The sequence below is a fragment of the Strongylocentrotus purpuratus genome, unplaced genomic scaffold, assembly GCF_000002235.5.
Source record: "Strongylocentrotus purpuratus isolate Spur 01 unplaced genomic scaffold, Spur_5.0 spur5_scaffold_19, whole genome shotgun sequence".
NCBI classification, from domain to species: Eukaryota; Metazoa; Echinodermata; class Echinoidea; order Camarodonta; family Strongylocentrotidae; genus Strongylocentrotus; species Strongylocentrotus purpuratus.
The window spans coordinates 20,307,379-20,326,931 of NW_022145604.1; the positions used below are offsets into that span (position 1 = coordinate 20,307,379).

Consider the following 19,553-nt stretch of genomic DNA (forward strand, 5'->3'; position numbering starts at 1 on the left):
AATCGCAAATAAGTTGCAATTAATATCAACTCTTTATAAGACTGGACCCTGGTGTCTTTAAAGTACTATTTGAGTGATTCAAGGCATTCATCTCCTAAACTGCATTCACTGAAGTGGCAAATTTCTGGAACTACTGTTTAGTGATCTGAGTACATGAAATCCTGCTTCTACATTGTGTGGGTGATATGTCTTCATTATACTCCCCTTTTATTTGAATTCTATCCAGATACTTGCAATTTTGAAGAACATGTTTTGTCAGGGTGAAGTTTTGACGCAAAATACAGTGAATTCCTCGACCCATTTTACTTCAATCTTTATTCTACAGCTTTCCATACATATTTCCACTTCTGATACACAATAAAACATCCCTTTTGACACAACACAATACAATATCATCAAGTCAGCTTTTGATCCCCTTGAGAGAGTTGTGAGAAAAGTTGAAGCATTTATTGTCAACATCATTCTCTCAGATTGTGCATGATGACTATTAAAGTTTTCCATTTTGGTTTGTCGATTTCTATTTTAAGCTCACCCATATATGGACATAAATGGGACTCTTCTCCCTCTAATTTCATTTTCAATAAAAAGCCAATTTCCAAGGTTAATACAGTGCATTTAATGCCCATGGATGTTTCCTCATATTTGTTTAGGATCTCTGAAGAGAACATCTTTGGTGAAACAATCATTTTCTCATTTTCAAATCTTATACCACACCATTTCTAAACAAATATGAAATTATCCTTTATTGGTTTCTGCTTCAGCCACCACTCAGTTGGCAATTTACATGGAGCTGTACATTGGTGTTATTTTAGTCTTTCTAAAGCTTCTTCTGTATCTATTTCTTTATATACAAATTTGTCTTTTCTTTAGATACACATTGCCTGCTCTCACGCTCACTATCTCTTTCGTTCTCTCCTTCTTTATCTGACTCTCTCTCTCTCTCTCTCTCCTCTGTCAGACTCACTCCTTTTATCTATGAAGTAGGAACATATCTCTCTCCAACTCCCTTTCTCTCTCTCTCTCTCTATCTCTCTGACTCACTTTCTCTCTCCTACTTTCTCAGACTCTCTTTCTCTTCTCTGTCCGTTTTACCTGCTCTTTTAATCTGTGCCAAGTGTGCCTTTCTTTAGGAAATCAATTCAAATATCATCATCATTATCATTACCGTCGTGGTCATCATCATCATCATCATCATCATCTCTCTCACACTCTCTCTCCCTCTCCCTCTATCTCTCTCTCTCTCTCTCTCTTTCTTCTTCCTCCACCCCCTCTACCCCCCTCCCCATCTCTCTATGTCTACACCACATTCTCTTGAACCCATTCCTCTATCTCCCTCTCTCTCATTTGTGTTCTTTCGTTTAACAATGTTGTATGCTAGTTCTTGCTACCATGGAATCTTTTTCCAACTATTTATTACAAGTCATGTACTCCCTCCATTTACTTCTAACAGAAACAGGATCCTGTTTCTTTCTCCTCCCCTCCCCCCCCCCCCCCCCCTCCTCCTCCTCCTCCTCCTCCTCCTCCTCCTCCTCCTCCTCCTCCTCCTCCTCCTCCTCCTCCTCCTCCTCCTCCTCCTCCTCCTCCTCCTCCTCCTCCTCCTCCTCCTCCTCCTCCTCCTCCTCCTCCTCCTCCTCCTCCTCCTCCTCCTCCTCCTCCTCCTCCTCCTCCTCCTCCTCTCTCTTCTTCTTCCCCTCTCTCTATCTCTCTCTCTCTCTCCCCCCCTCTCTCTCTCTCTCTCTCTCCCCCTTTCTCCTTTCTTCCTCTCTCTGTCAGCATCTAATATTCTGTGACCTTTCAATCACCTGACAAATTCTGTGTAAATTTGTTTTGTCAATTTTTCTACCCCAATCTTTATTTTATGTAGTCAGTATCTGAACAATAATGCAAGACTCTTTTCATCATGTCCTTCCTTCGCTTGGCAGTAAATGAAATATTGAAGGGCACCCATGGGATTGGTACATTTCAATGCTCTAACCCCAACCACGTTTCACACTACATAAATGCCATTGCCAGGGCAAGCAGTGCAATATACATGTATCTCAATATGACGATCATGGTATATATATATACATGTATGTGTACACAATCTTAGGTAGATATCGAACTATTCCCCAGGCTTGGAATTATCCAAATTTTAAGATGTGAGAGAGAGAGAATCACCATGGAAACATGAAGACAAAAGCCTGGGTATATTATACACAGTCACTGAACCCTTGTTCACACACGCCAGAACTGCATAAAAAACTGCCATGGCAAAATATAAAAACGAGCATAGTCCATGTCACAAACGTATGTAATTTCATATATTTCATATTTGTTGTATGGTTGCATATATACAGTGTAACAACACACTATTAAAAATGAACACATAAAAACAAGCTTTGTAAATTGTCACTAAAAAAACATCAACTTGCAGCTGGTTTCTCTGTCATTTATGAAAATATGTGCATGTGAATGTATCATATTTCAAAGCACAATTTATAAACGAATCAAAGAATACACATACACATACACATATATGGGACCTTTGTTGCATGCAGAGAGGCCCTATATTTCTATTCCCACTTACCATTCAATCGCACATTGTTATCAACAACAAAAACAAACACAAATTAAGGTGCTTTTCCTTTTAAGGTGGGTTACCTCTACGTGTGTGAACAAGGCAATTACGAGGTACTCCTAGCCTTGACATAGGATGAATAAAGACACAATAGAGATGCACTACTCTCTAATATCGCTGGTTGTCAAGGTACTTGTAGAGTGCTATACAGACTAGTCAAATTATTGAATTGTGAAGAAAAATGGCAGCCATTGAAAAAGGTCGATTATATAGCAGAATTGGGGTATACTGTGAGGTTGTTTAATCATCAAAATGATAAGAAATTGACTCAGGTTTGCTGAAATTCACATGCACTGCACATAGCAATCTGTAGATGGGACTACACATACATGCAACATGAAGTATGGACTTCAGCATTTAAAGAGCTATTATATTCAGGGGACTTTTCTGATTTGATATCTTTCAAATTGTCATAAAAAGCGAGATGTCTCACATATTTTTTATTATTTTCACCCAAAATCAACATTCTTGTAAAATATGAAAACAAAGCCAATAACCAACTGTATAATGTGGGCTGCTCTTTGGTCAAAAGTAACCAATTAGATATGCTAAAATAATCATCACCTGCGAGCTGGATGGGATAATCACACATATCTTGAAATCAAACTAAGGCAATTTTAACAGCCTTGTGTATCACCTATTGAAATGTGTGAATAACACATTAGAATATTACGTAATCCAAATGTAAATTATTCTGTGATGGAAAGCCAGAATGGCAAAAAACACAACCAAAAAGATTTTCCTGGAATGAAGCTAAGGGCGATTTCAGCATCCTTTGCATTTCACATTCTGAAAGTTTTGGAACAATACAACATGGTGTTTCATAATTTAAATGTAATATCTCCCGCAGCTAGATGGGGAGTAACCCAATCACAGTGATTCTATTGATATCAACTTAAAGGTGATAGTCTCAACAGCTTTGCGTATCATCCCATAATTATTAATGTGTCTGAAAATTAGATGGCAAAGATAAGATTACTTATTTTCATCCGAGCAACACATCTTAATAAGCATATTGTCTAATGGATGACCAGTGCTCAAGCAATCTTTGATGTTGACCATGTTCACTTTCATCCAAGACGTCCCTTAGAGGGCAATGTCTACCACTCGGCCAATCTGCATCTTCTCACTTTCCGCCGATTCCCCCGGGGCGGCGAGGAAATGTGTTCCTCTGAAGGATGTAAAGGAAACAGACAAACACACGAGAGGACGAAAGAAGGACCTTGTTTTCCTTCCATCAATATATTCTAAAAACTACCCTCAGAGCGTCTACTCCACGCTGTGCTCAACAGTGGTTGAGAGGAGGACCAGGAGAGGGGGATGTGGCCATGTGTTTACACTGCCATAAATCATGGTATGGCTACACATGAATCATATATATAACTCCATGATAAGTTATCATCTTTTGCCTAGTCTGAACATCGTAAAGAGAAATGTCATGCCACGAAGCATTGTATAACGGAACATGTTTGAGCATCGTTTCGATCAAAAACTTGATAAAGAATCAGTGTCCTGCTTTGGTCTGAACATCATATCATGCAAAAATCATGTTTAAAAATAGGCGGGGCTTATCATGAGAGCTCACTGATGATTGACCAGCTGTCATGTTAAAATGACCTATGTAAAATGAGTTGCGTTCTAAAACTTTTCTGTTATATAATGTTTTTTCTAGTCTGTATGCTCCTTTTGCTAAATGTTGATTCTTCATACGTTTCTTTAAAACGATTTTTGCTTGAGTCTGAACAGGGCATAAGGTGCTGCTTGTTTGAGAGCTTTAGATGGAAAAGGATGGAGAGAAATTATACATGATGGCCTTGGTGTTCTCTTGATGATTTTCTGGTGAACATTCAAAGAATGAATGACTCTAGGCTTACAAAGGGGGAAGGGGTCAGAGGTTGCATAACACTAGAAGCAGGGAGGGGGGAGGGGGTGATGGTTGATGGCCGATGTCTGAGTGTTACATATAAAGTTGAACACTGGTCTGGCAATTACATTGGGGAAGAACTGGAAGAAAGGGGAAGCAATTAGGACAGGTTGGTTATATAATATAATTGGTGCATAATGTGAGGTATCTGAACCATAAAAATGATAAGAATTCATTCAATCTTGCTTAAAGTTGCAGACAATGCACATAGAAATGTGTACATAGGACTACACACACATGTAGCATGAAAGTTTGGTAACTCCAAATCGTTCAGCTATAGGTTGTTGTATTTTAAATACAAGGGCATTTGAAGGGCATTTGAAGGGCAATGCTGCTTATAAATCAGGGACATTTCCTCTACAATGTTCCACCAAACTGACACACAATAAGGATGCTCATGAATTATTTGTCACCTTCCCTGTAACTCAGCCTTCTCTTTAAATGATGCAAAGCTTTCTAGATGAAAAAAGGAAAGGAGAATGAGGATAGGATTTGGAAATTTACATCAAAGTACCTTCACAAGGAAGATGAAATGATGAGAAAAGAAAGGAGATAACAAAACAGATGGATGATATCTTTTGAACTGAACAGACCAAGCTTGTGCATGAAGCATATTGAACGAATATTTGACTTTTTTCCTGCAAGAAGAGACATGATCTTAATTTGAATGTTTCCTGTGGGCATTAGACCCTTCATCCGGTACTGGGGTTAGGGTAGGGGCAGGCTGCAGCCGGAAGCGAGAAGTGGAGACGACGTGTGACGGAAAAGGTGAATGTATGCACAAAATCCCACCAACATCGGGAGACCAAATCCAGACTGACCACAGATTTTAAAACAGAACTTTACATTAAAAAGAGAGAAAGAGTCACAAGAACGAGGGAGAGCAAGAGATATATATGGTAGAGGCAAAACAGAAATATATGAAGAACAAGAAAGAGAGAGAGAGAGAGAGATGAGGAGAAAGAGATGGATGGGATAAGTGTTGTTACAGAGTTGACAAAAAGGGATAACAATTCAGAGTAAAGATTGGGAGAGAGAAGATCACAGAGCAAAAGGCAACATCCTTCAGAAATCGCAATGGAAATCTGATACAAAACCCCATAGACAGTCAGTGATAATGAGAATGAAAAAGAGAGAAAGAGAAGAGAGAAAGAAAAAAATAGCAGAAAAAAATAAGTTAAATAACTAATGTCAAAACAAAAATAATGACAATCACATTCTTTTTTAAAGTGAAGGAGGAAGAATCAAGAATCAAACAAATTGATTCAGACAACAACAAAAAACTTTTACAAGCAAATACTATTTCTCTTGAAGCAATGACTCCTGCTTGCTTGATATACATGTATTCTGATTGATACAGTCTGTGTACCAATCAGATCTATGAGTAATGCATTCCACAGCTTAGCAGAAGAAACCTTCAAGAGTAGGGTAGAGGCGAGGGAAGAAGAGGGTTGAAAGTGCTCTAACAGAAAGGTTGACGATAAAGTAGGCCACATATGAAGGATCATACATGTAGAAAGAAAGTTTGGCAGGTACTTCAGGGCCCTGTTTAGTAAAAAGTTGCGATCGATCTCAACCAATCATAAGTCCTCTAATCGATCGCAAGTTTTCAAACCCCTATCTCTTATGTACATAGTTACGATTGATATCAATCGCAGATAAGTTGCAATCAATCACAACTCTTTATAAGACCAAGCCCAGTAGAATATTAATAAATCATCTAAGAGTTCTGCTGCGAAGGCTAAGAGCTGTTTATGATAACAGATTTTAAAATATGACAAAAATTCATACTCGCACCCTTCTACAGAACACCAACTAAGTTCATTCACACCTGGAAAAATGAAAAAACAGATAGCATGTGTCCATAATTTATTCATTCCGAATCCTGTTAGATCTGTATTAACAACTGCACCACGCAGCAGGGTCCCTTTTTGTTTAGTCATTCCAAACATAAATATTTAAAATGTGACCATGATTCGTCTTCGCGCCCTTCTGCCAAGCAGACAACCAAGTTCACACACATGGACGAATGAATAGAGACAGAGTGTGTCTACAATTTGTTTAGCTCCATTCTCGTGATATCTGTCACCTCCACGCTACGCACCAATCAAGGGAACGTTAATGAGCTGCTACAAGCTCGTTTCTTGCTCGGCTGCATGCGGCATGGCGGTAATGAGAAAACCTACTGAGGTGTGATATCCATGTGGATGCAATGTCTACTGTCTCTCTGGCCCGAGTGGTGATTCATATCTTTCCCCATGTTGCTTCTCATCATCTTTCAGGAAAAAAAGGAAGCATTTGGGGATTGATTCTGCAGCCTGCCCAAATCCCCAAGGCTTTTGAGGCTAGAATCGAAGATGATTTGCATTGCTTTCTCAAATGCATTAGCCTGAAGTTGCATGAACATCCAAGTGTCATCTTTTCAATTAGGATGTCCGCTGAAAGTCAGCTTCAAAAGTATTGTTTTCTACTAATTAGAGGCATCAAATTTGTTGAAAATTATAATTTCAGAGAATCTTGATTCCAATGATGTACTAAAGATATGGAAAGCAGGCCGGAAAATCTTGTGCAAGTTTTGAACATTGTGTGAGTTGTAAGACAACTATTAGTAGCCTCTCTCTCTTTCTTTCTCTTATTCTCTCTCGTACTTGACGCTTCATGTACATTCATACAGACTTTATTCCCCCATTTTCAAAAAAATCAACAATAATGCCAGGAGGAACCTGAATAATTGAGTAAATATATAAAATAGTTACCTCTTTCCATAAATATGCTGATGAATGGAATAATAAATGAATTTCATATGCTTAAACATGTATGTATATGATGCACATTCAATGTGTTAAAAGAAACATCCAGAATTACATTTAGGTGTTCACAGTTGAAATGTTTGATGAAAATTGAACTGTGCTATCTACTTTAGATATGAATACACATTCCTCCTCCCCCTCTCTCTGTCTCTGTTTCTCTCTCCCTAATCTCTATCTGTCCTCTATTTTCTCTCACCTCTCCTCTCATGGTTTCATACACTCTCTCTCTCCTTTCTTTCTCTAACTTTCTTCCTACATACATAAAATTCAACCAAAAGTGTCAAGAAGATTTTGCAATATATGTAGTACAGTTCACTGTAAATCTAGAAGAAGAAAAAAATCTCTCCATATTTCTCTTCCCCTCCCCATATTTCCATTTCCTCCTCCTCCTCCTCCTCCTCTTCTTCTCTTTTTAAACTACTTCTTCTTCTTCTTCATCACCTTTTCTAAACATGAACAGAAACCCAGAACATGTCCTTTAACAAGGCCACTCATGAAGAGTACATGAAAATCAGACAATGTCTGCCAAGAACTTTCTGGAAAAATCATGTTGTTGCATTCAATTAGTAGCGTGTAAAATTGCTTTGAATGGGCAATGTGAGAAGTCTGTTGCAGTGTGGGACTTACTTGAAATTCAATGAGCATGCTTCTATTGATTTACTATGGATTTTCTAGGGAAAAGTGGAGTCTTTTTCTACGATAGTTAAGTGCTCACGGCAGCTTTGAAGCAAACTTGAAGTTGTATGCAATAAGCAGTGTGTGTCAAGCTCCTACATGTAGGTGCTTGTAAAGCGGCAAGTGTATGGGGGAGGGGGGAGGGAGACTGCTGATGTAAAAGGAATATCTTCAACCCTTCAAAGGAGCTTTCTAGGAATTTTCTGACAAAATTTGAGTCTTACAGGGGCATTTTAATCACTAAACTCTATACTACAGTATGTGTAATGGGCTCGACCACTCGCGACAGGCCGATTGGCCAAAGAGGCATGACGCCACCGGTAGAACATCAGCCATCATTTTGTTTCCCTTAAAAAAAATTCTGGTACAAGTAAGAAATTAAGTAGTTAGGGTTTTATGAATAACATTTGCCTAAATAGTTCTGTCAGATTTTTCAAAAGGAATTGAGATCATGTTATACAGTATTTATCGTTCTCTAGTCTTAAGGGTTTTCTCCCCCCACCCTTTTGGGAGGGGGGGGGGTCTGGTTTTAAGAGGCAGTGTGAACATATACTTTGAGGGGCAGTGTGAAACATCTTGTATTCTTCCCATATGCAGAATTAATTGTATCCTTTGATGGATGTGTGATTTCCATTAGAAGACAGGACATAGAAACGTCAGGTGAATCGATTCAGTTGAGAGGCACTTCAAATTCATATTCTAGGATATTTGTGCGTTGAAAATCAATGCATATTTCAAATGAGGTGGCTTTCTGGCAACTTCAATACAAGTCATGCATGAATTTCAAATCTGAAACTTACAACAGGGAACAGGTTTAGGTAATAACTTATCTACTTCAAAGAATTGGTGCATCTATGAACAAATAAATCACATTTCACCAGGTGCAGCCAGGGTTTGAGGAGAAGGGCAACTTCCATATGGTGAGGGGGAGGGGGGGGGGGAGAAGTTTTGGAGCTTTCTCTTGCTATCATGGTAGCAATCCCCTGCAAAAGTTATGGCCTTAAAATGCCCCGGTATGTCAAAAATTTGGGTTGAGTTGTGAGGCTGCATGTGTGTGTGTAGTCCCAAATACCAATATCTGTGTAAGCAGTGCCTTTTGTTGTACATGTCTGTGATTTTAAGAAAGATCAAGTCATTGCGTTATGATTCTAAATCATAGTATATAGTCAAGCTATAGCAACTTTGTCATGAACAGTATAATTCTATCTTCTAAGTTTTAATAAATGCATTATAAATGTTGTCTACAGCCTCAATAGTTCTGACCATAGGTGTAGATGTAGTTGTGGTGGTTATTTTTGCTGACTGCTAAGAAAGCATAAATGCTTGTAAGTAAGCAACCTGACTTGGTTTTGAACCCGGGCCACCGGATTACGAGACCACTGCTCTACCAACTGAGCTATTGCGTGTGCATGGTAAATTGTACTGTGTATGTCAATCTGTTAAGGCTTTCAGTACCGGTTAAATTAGTCTCCTGCAAATATGATTCAGACCTTGCGATACATCACTTGAGCCAGACTTGAGCACTGGCAATGAGCAGGAGGAAAGCATCTCGCTTGCCCCATGTCCAATGCGATTTGGATCGCATCCTTTCAGCCAGGCACAAAGTGATCCAATTTACCCACTTTGTGCCGGCGCTGAAATTGAGTTAACTGCCCGTGCAATTGCTACTCAGCCGGCAAGGAGCTCCAATTACACACCTAGCGGGCCCAGTTTCCACTCGCAACGATTGGGGAGCCTGGTATCGCCCAAACGCACAGGTGAACTCGACTAACAAGTTTGTACAACCGGTTTAATGTGAAAGGATGACAAAACATGTGCAGTTGTGCAAAGAGAAAGCTACCCACAGTACACAACATGGTTTCTGGTCAAAAACAAAATTTTCTTCAGAGTTTTTTCAATTTTGTTCTCTTCTCCATTTCATGTTACAAAGTATTTCTTATAAGAATCTTCCCAAAAGTGGACTAACTGCTGAAATATGGTGCAAACAGAAAGAATCACAAAGTGAAGATGACTTTGACCCCAAAACAACAATTTTTCTCTGAGTAAATTTTCTCTTTTCCCAACTGCACATATTTTGTCTCTCTCTCTTGTATTCTTCTACTTTCTGCATCTACATGTACATCTCATGTAAGTTATCTCTCATAAACCCTTTTTACATGTAACTGTGGCCTCTGCCATGTTTATTTGGAAACACTGTTTAGACACTCAAAACAAGAAATAAATCTTTAGAACATGGTATCTAGTCTGGAGCTGTCTTGCATGGCTTCAAATGAAGAAGTACCAAAACACTTGATCAGCTTTTAAAGGGAAAAATGTATACAATTTCTCAAACTTTCTACAAGAAATAGCCCAAATAAACACTGTCAAATGCTATGATTTCTCCTTCCTGTGGGTTGAAACCTTTGGACCCGAATTCACAAAGGAGGTTTGTCGACAAACCTTGGTTTTCGTACATCATATGACGCGTTTTTACGCGTTTTTTACAAACCTGGTTTGTAAAGAACAAAAGGAGGTTTGTCGACAAACCTCCTCCTTTGTGAATTCGGGCCTTGGAGTGTGAACACGCCCACATCTAATCTTGTCTGCCCCAAAATGGGTTGGGAGATTTCTTGAGCAGGTTAATTATCTTCCTAGCCTTTATTAATTACTTCTGTGCATCTAAATTGAAAAAATTTAGGTGGAGAGAGAGAGAGAGGGAAAGAGAGAGAGAGGGGGGGGGGGGGGGAGAGAAATGAAGGGAGACAGGAGAGTGGGATGAAGAGAAGGATGGGGAGAAGTAGAGGGATGGAGACTCTTGGAGAGATGAAGAGAAAGAGAGAGAGAGAAAGGGATATGTGGAGAGGGAGGGAGACAGAGGTGGAGGGAAGGAGGGAGGGAGAGAGAGAGAGAGATTGACATAAAGAGGGAGGGAGAGAGAGATGGAGGGAGGAAGAAAGAGATAGGGAGGAAAGAGAGAGAGAGAGAGAGAGAGAGAGAGAGAGATGTAGGGAAAATGGAGAGAGAGGTAAATGGAAGGGAGGAGATAGGGAGAGAGGGGGAGGGGAGAGAGAGCCGGGGATACACAGAGAGTGGGGTAAAGGAAGGGAAGGAGGAGAAATAGAGAGAGGGGGAGACAAAGGAGATTTAGGAGAGATAAAAGAGAGTGAGAGAGATACAAAGATGGAGAGAAAGAGAGAGAGAGAGATTGACATAAAGAGGGAGGGAGAGAGAGATGGAGGGAGGAAGAAAGTGATAGGGAGGAAAGAGAGAAAGAGAGAGAGAGAGAGAGAGAGAGAGAGAGATGTAGGGAAAATGGAGAGAGAGGTAAATGGAAGGGAGGAGATAGGGAGAGAGGGGAGGGGAGAGAGAGCCGGGGATACACAGAGAGTGGGGTAAAGGAAGGGAAGGAGGAGAAATAGAGAGAGGGGGAGACAAAGGAGATTTAGGAGAGAGAAAAGAGAGTGAGAGAGATACAAAGATGGAGAGAAAGAGAGAGAGGAGTGAGAGATACAGAGAGAAAGAAAAACTAATATGCCATAAATGAAGAGAAATAGGCCTATAATCAATAACCTAAATAAAAAGATTACTCTTAAATCAAAGGCCTCTTCAAATCTAAAATCCCAACATTTCTATCCAGATATATTTTGGGCCCGTGAAATAAGCATTGAGTAAGGGCTGTGATGATTTCTACTTTATAATTACCGGTAGGCAAGTCTCTCATTTCAGACTGGCAAACATAATTAATAGAGAGGTCTATTAATGTTATAAATGGGAATACATATAGCTCTAGGAATCTCAAATTAAACTGAATTGATAGGGGAGGGGAGAGGGGATGATATGTAATAAGGCTGCGACGGGTAGTCGAATGCTCGAGTACCCGCACGGTTGACAACTACTCGGGTACTATTTCTCGTACCCGAATATTCAGCCGCAAAAAAAAAAAAAAAAAAAAAAAAAAAAAATGTCCAGGCCCACGCTTACCCGTGCCAGGGAGAGCGGTGGCCGCTGGCATGGTACCGTCGGTAAAAATGTTTCCCAACTCAAGCACTGTCAAACTCCCCTTTCAGAAACTGGGACCAAATGTCCAGATTTCTGTTTGGACTTGGAGGAAAATGGATTATTCTGCCATCTTTGGTTTTTAAAACAGCATTGTTTACTGTTATTATTCTTATTAAATCGGCGCCTTCAACTGCAACTCAAAGTAAAATTGCATGCGTTTTCGGCGAGGGACCTGGGAAACTGCCGAGTGGTATGGTAGTGGCAAAAAAATTCAAAAAAAATTCAAAAAAAAAAAAAAAAAATTAAAAAATTTAAATTTTTTTAAAAAATTCAAAAAAATTCAAAAAAAAATTCAAAAAAATTATAAAAAAACATGGCGTCCGAATATTCGAGTATTCGTTTGTGAGCCTGGGAGTTTACTCGGGTACCTCATTACACTGTTGTGCATAGCCTTAATATGTAATATAGGTAGGCCTAATGGTGGTCTCTACACAGATGAGAATATCCAGTATGGATCATCTAATATCATGAGATAATTACTCTCTCAGCCCTGATTAGCAATTAGCCTTCAACAGTCAGATTTGCTTTTAATAAAATAGGTGTGGAGGATGGTATGCAAAAGGTCTGCCTACCCCGGTGTGTTTGTAAGAGATAGATAGAGAGTGAGAGAGAGAGAGAGAGAGAGAGAGAGTGGGAGATATATATATATATATATATATATTGAGAGAGAGATGGAAAGAGAAAGTCTAAGTTCATTATGAGATATTTTGGAGCACTTTACCTATTTTTAGCAAATTGTGATGCAGGAGGAAATACAATGAAGTTGATGACCCTTTGTTACTAAAGCTATAACATTGTCATCATGATAAGGCCATACTCCAAACAATGAGGCATATGATACTTAAAATCTGTATCAAATTGTAATGAAATACTGTGGGTCTTTTCCCTCTCTTTCTACAAAAATTGCAAAGATATTATTACATCATTCTTTCAAAACCAACTTAATATCAGGGTAGACTTCCCCTTTAATAATAGAAGGAGGCCTATGAATACTGTACATGAACATGTATACAATTATTCTAATACTCTAAACACTATGAACAAAAATGCAAACAGAGTCTTTACATTAGTGATTGAAGTAATAATAGAAATCACTAAAATGCACATTAATTATCCCTACTAAAGTGTTTGCAATTTAATCTAAAACTGCTTTAAAATACATATAGTTTAAACCATATCCCAATACCAGTACAAGTGAATTGTTGCTGGTTTCTTTTTTGTTTATTTAAAATATAAACAAATTGTGAACTTGAATCAGGAGATTTGCTCTTAAACCTCTGGAGAGGGTGATATCAGGTTTCATGTAAGAACCAAACAAACATGTTCTCGGATTTCACCACAAATTATGGCCTTGTGGTGCTCAACAACTTCACATAGTGTGGGATCAATATATTATACATACAGTGCATCCCAGAAAATTGAAAAGACACAAAAACAATCAGTATTTGTGAGAAAACTATGAGCTAAAAGATATTATCTTGCTTTTCATGACGTATGAAGTAGTAATATTCTTTCAAATGAAACAGTGATTCCATTAATCCATACATGTTTCACAGAGCAACATTGTTTTGAAAATGGCATGTCAAAATCGATTTGTGCCAGATTTTGGTGACACAGTGAAAACGTTAGTATCACATGCATGCCAAATTTCCATAGTGTGCTAACATGCATCTAGATAAGCAGTTAGTAAAATAGGGGAAATACCCAGTTCCAGGATGACATGGGCATACAACCACAGGTTTCCCTTAAACAATAACTTTCAAGCACTAAAAAGATGTCATTTTTAAACTTGAAAATGGTGTCCATCCTGAGAGAAAAATTCCATATTCTGATATTTCAATTCTGCTTTATGTGTCCATTGGGCCATACTTTTCTCCATCATCATAATGTATTATGCCTCTTACTTTGATTCCTGTGGATAATGTATATCACCCAACTGTCTGTTTCGTCCTTTTAAAAAGTTGCAGTTCTGAAAAGTGCTAAAACCATGCATAAACATTTATGTACAAATTTATATTGCCCTTTTCACCCTCACAATCGTCCTTAATTTTATAATGGCAATAACCTTGCACTCAGTATCTAAAATAGCACATGAAAACAATCATCTCTATTGCCTTGAAAGTATAGGTTTCCTTCAGGTCATGTCATAAATGTATTTTTGAAAGCATGTGACTTCTAATTTACGAAGAGCAAAAAATCATATTTATACAGCTCATAGTTTGTTCATAATATTTGTTTATTTGGGGTTTTTCTTTTTTTCTGGGACGCACTGTACATACTTCTGCTGTTATTTGATATAAAAGGTTTGGAGGGTGGGTTTTTCACAGTGTAAAATATGGATTAGGTATTTTTTCTTTCTATCCTTCTTTTGGGCATTTTTTTTCTCTCCCCTCAAAAATTAATGTTTGAAAATAGTTGCTATACAAAGCATTATTGGGGCACGAAGGTTGTATTTAAAAACATCACTACAGGTGTAATGGTATTCAGTTTCTTGCCCTCTTACAAATAAAGGCAAACATTTGTGTTTGAAAATGTATGTCTCACTCCTTTCCCTGTCTAGGTATCTGTGTGTGTGTCTGTCTGTCTCAGCCCCCCCCCCCCCTTCTCTCTCTCTGTCTTCTCTCTCTCTCTCTTTCTCTCTCTCTCTCCCTCCTCCTCTCTTTGCCTCTCTCTCTGTCTCTATCTGTCTCTCCCTCCCTCTCTCTCTCTCTCTCTCTCATTGCCCTTCTGACTGACTCGTATTCTCTATTTCATCACAAGTGCTTAAACAATCAACAGCTTAAAAGGAGAAAAGACACTCAACTTTGCTAAATCTTTTTACCATTAATTCTTAAATAAACAACAATTAAAATCAATCTAAAATGATCACACCTTAAACAAAACCAAAGTTTCCACTTACTTGTCATCCTTTATCCTGGTCATGAGTGGTTCTAACCATCCCTCCGTGCATTCTATATGGGCGTCCAGAAAGGTCAACACTTGACCCTTGGCTACCGACGCCCCTCTCAGCCGCGCCCTGATCAGACCACTCCTCGTTCCCATCCGCTCCACGTGGACGGGAACCTGTAACCTCTTGACATAATCATCTAGCTGTTGCCCAAGAAAATCTGTAGTTGAGAAGAGGAAATAGACAACTTTGAGAAAAGTATTTTCTCTTTGTAGAATGTAGAGCATATAATAATAATGATAATCTGGATTTATATAGCACTTGATAGGGAATACCGTCTCTATAAAGTGCTTTATAGATATTATTACCCAGGTCATCGGATTCATTCATGCACCATCTCCACTTGCCCTGGGGAGTATTCCTACCTTATGGTAGGGACACTGATTTTCCGCGATCACGGAAAACGGACGGAATTCACGGAATTGACCATTTGAAACGGAAAATGCAATTTCGAACGGAAAATCGCGGAAAACCCCTTTTTTAAGAAGAAAATCGTAAAACTTACACTATATTTGTGACTCGTTATGCAGTTAAAAAATATTGGGCCTCAAATCATGGTTAATAATTCCGAATATTTAGCGATATTCATCAGATTCTTAGGAGACCGGGAGCTGCCATTTTGTTTCGCTGGACCGAAAGGGATCTCATCGTAAAACTCGGTACAAATAGCAGCGAAACGATCCGATTATGCCAGCTAGGCGCCTAGTATTACGTAGACGTAATACTAGGCACACACACGCCAGTAGCGGGCGCTACGTGCGGCGAGATTGTACACACGCAGTTGTACAGTTCGAAAAAGGGGCTGGCATGTGCGCCTAAAATCGATCGATCGCGGACATAACAGCCAAGACTGAAAATGTTTTCGTTGACGTCGGTACTACTCAGCATTTTCGTCAAGAATATGTCGTGTTCTGATACATTCAGCTGACTTTAGTCTGCTAGTCTAAGTTCGAATTTGAAGTTGGTAAATCTAACCATTTGATAATTTTTCGTAGGTCTAGCCTAGACTCTAGGGCCCGTAGGGATCTATATTTTCACTAGTATTTTGCATCAAGTTTATCCAGTCCCGTCCGTATGTTTTTGAGTGGTTATCAGTGGCTTGTCAAAGGTGGCGGCTTTAATAGAACTTTTGTACCCTACAAGTTCATGTTTTAATGAAAATCTTATGTAAACGGAATTTTAGTTTTTTCATGTGTACAAAGTCTATGGCAAAACGGAATTTCTGTTTTTCAGCCCATCTGAAACGGAATTCAAGATTTTCTGAAACGGAAAATCAGTGTCCCTACCTTATGGTCACCGTGAGGGCATAGGCAATTAAATCTACTAACACAATTGCTTTTTTTCAGCCTACAGGGCCCCAATTTCTCTCTTGGGTACTGAGTGGCATATGTAGATTAATGCCTTGCCAAAGGACATTAGTGCTGCATCAGGGATCAAACCACAACCTTTGAATATAACAAACCATATCAAAAATCAAATCAAATCGATAAACAAGCACAGTTTTGTATTCCCATGCAGAGCTGCCAACCTCCAGATCAGAAATTAGCAATCACATGGCTCAAAATCAGTAGAATAAATAATTTGGGGGTATAAATCAGTAATTTCCTATGCGGCGCTATGAATCTATAAAAAAAAAGGCACGCCAACACTGCACGGATGCATAGGCGCATGATTATCTGAAATTTGTGGTGATTTTACTCACACAAAGTTGTTAAATATTAACTTTCATGTCATCACAAAACAGTTTTCAATGAAAAATGGCTTCTATTAAGAGTATATTGGATGGCCGCCATACTTCACAGCACTGGCTACGATAAATCATATTTTAAAAAATTAATTTTTTTTTTTTTTTTTAAATATATAAATAAACAAATCATTTTTTTTAAATCTGTAATTGAGACAACAATCCGTAATGGTCGTTAATTTCAGTACCAATTACGGGAAATCCGTACTAGTTGGCAGCTCTGCCCATGCGAGGAATTTGCCTGCATGCCTATCAAGAACCATAATGCCTACAGCATGCTTGTACTGCTTTCTGGTTAGATGTCTCTTGACATTTTCAGCAATTGATTATTCATGATATAAACCACCATAAAGAGTCTAAAATGAGCTCTCATCAACCGCAAATAGTGAGTCCTTTCAAAACATCCATCATCCCACTCCCCAGCCTTATACTTCCTTCACTTTCTTTCCCCATTCCCCTTTGATTCTTTCAACTTCCTTCTTCTTCTTCTGCTCATTTTATTGCACTATTCTGATTTGTTTTATTCTCCTCCTGCTAGTTCCCCTTGGTCTAGAACTTCTTCTCCTCCTAACCCTTGCATTTTGTACTGGCAAATTAAAACTCTTGAATTTTATTTTATTTTGTATCCATTTCCATTGAATATAAAGAGAGGAAGACTGGGAGAGGGTGAGGTGGAGAGAGAGAGCAAGGAAACTTAATTAGACTATCTAAAAACATTAGAGAGAGAGAGAGGGGGAGAGAAAGAGAGAAACAGGGACAAAGTGAGAGAGAGAGAGAGAGACACACACACACACACACACACACACACAGAAAGAGAGAGAGAGAGAGAGAGAGAGAGAGAGAGAGAGAGAGAGAAACTTTAATAACAAGACTCTCCAACATGTACATGTATGTGGGAAAATGTTTGATCCATTGACTGCCACTTGGCTGTTTCACTTCTAACACAAGCTATCTGAACTCAAGTATCCTTCCAATGCTCCTACAATAGTCTCCTACAATAACCACAGGCCGTTCTTACACAAATCACTTACTAATGGGATAAGTTCCCTGATGGTTTCTAAAATAAATACATTCCATGATTGCCTAACAAGGTATGATACTCTCTCAATCTCTTTCTCTCTCTCCCACCCAAGGGAAATCTTCATCCTCCGCCCGGCTCCATTGGCCAACGTCACTCTTGAATGCTTTTTTCGGTGACGACTTGATAGCCCGACTCAAGTTTCTTACGCACCTCTTTCGCTGGCGTCGTCAACAAGTATTATCTCGGTGAGGAGTTCCCTCGGCGAGCGGTTGATGATACTGTGGATGCTCCGTAATAGGGTGCTCCACGCTTCGTTGTGAAAGACGATGACGATGCTGGTACTGGGTAGCTCCGAGACGGGAGGGTAGCTCTTTCGCTTACACCTACGCAATCAAAAGAAAAGAGGGAAGAAAAGGGGGAAAGTTCAGTATGGATAGATACAATGTGCCTCTTGGACTTTCTTAAAGAAGTACCTCCATGCGTGCATATAAGGATAACCTTGTCATACCAGCAAGATAGAATACATCTCTACAACAGACAGGGCAAACAATTGTTATCTTAAATGGCAAAGATTTTGTCGGTTGTTGGTTAGTTTGGCAGCGGCAGAACCAGGATTCTCTGCCGCAGGGGGGGGGGCGCAGAAGAGCCCCCAAAATGGTCATCAATGTTTGGTGTGCCTTTTAGGCTACAAAATTCTCTGACAAACAAAAAAAGTCATCAGTGCATGCTCCCATTTCCAACTTTTTTTGGGGGGGGGGGGAGGAGAAGGGGAGGGGGAAAGTGCCCTTGTGCACCTTGAATGAATCCGCCACTAGTCTAGAGTCAGTCTGGCAGTGTGACAGGGTATTAAAAGTAAAATAATATAGTGTTCTGTGTGGTTGAAAGCAGCATTTTTGTATTACATTAACTCAAATGACACTCTAATAATGCTCATAATGTATGCTTCTTATTCAATATCAAGTTGATATATCAAATGAATTTTCAATATTTAGCTGTCTTATTTCATCTATAGCTAGGAATATCCACAACTCCTCAGTTCTCAACTTCTCACTATGTTGTTTAATGACTTAATTTTTTTGTTTTTGTTATGTAACATTATATGTACTTTTAATGCCCTGCATTTTCCAGTAAAATGGAATTGTTCTGGGCTATTGTATCTTCTCCTTTGTTGTGCAAGTTTGACCAATAAAGTGATGTAAAAAAAAAAAAAAAGCCATTGGAGAAGGAGGATGAAGTCTCCTTCAATAACCAATATGCCACTTGAACTTTTCAGCACGAAAATGGGGTGAGACTCCTCTGTTCTGACTATGTAATGAGATACGTATCTGATTTCCTATGGCCGGCCTACTGGAGGAGTGCATGCTGTACATGTACAAGAATCTTACAGCCTTGTTCCCCTACGGATAAGTATGACGCGGTAAAACAACTGCCTTTAAAAAAACCTTGCAGCAAAGGTGTAGTTCGCCTCACATTACTGCATCTTTGAAGATAGATAGATGCATAAATGTACACGTAAGTATGATGAGAGGCCATTGTTATGCCCAGATACCATTTTGCCTCACACTTTAGCTTCTTTAAAGATAGATACCTCAATCTAATTCTCTTTTCACACTGGTTTTGCTTAACCCCGTACTTTGCTTAGCCCCGTACTATCCTTAACCCCGGACTATTTTTTTTGGCTTTTCTCACTGCAATTCCTTAGCCCCGTACTAGCCATGGCCTTGGAATTCATTAATTCGCTTCACTGCGTAGTCCCGGACTATTTTTCGTTTCT

At 39.1% G+C, this 19,553-nt stretch overlaps 1 protein-coding gene across 2 annotated transcripts in view; it reads right to left on the reverse strand.

Moving 5' to 3' along the window:
• LOC764247 (polypeptide N-acetylgalactosaminyltransferase 13) overlaps positions 1-19,553 on the reverse strand; it is a 96,308-nt gene that overhangs the window by 48,351 nt on the left and 28,404 nt on the right. For both annotated transcript variants that reach the window (XM_030990552.1, XM_030990553.1), the window contains exons 4-5: positions 17,990-18,162; positions 14,967-15,174 (exon numbers count right to left, since the gene is read on the reverse strand). In XM_030990552.1, coding sequence (XP_030846412.1) covers positions 14,967-15,174; positions 17,990-18,162 — 381 coding nt within the window. The remainder of the gene's footprint in view (positions 1-14,966; positions 15,175-17,989; positions 18,163-19,553) is intronic.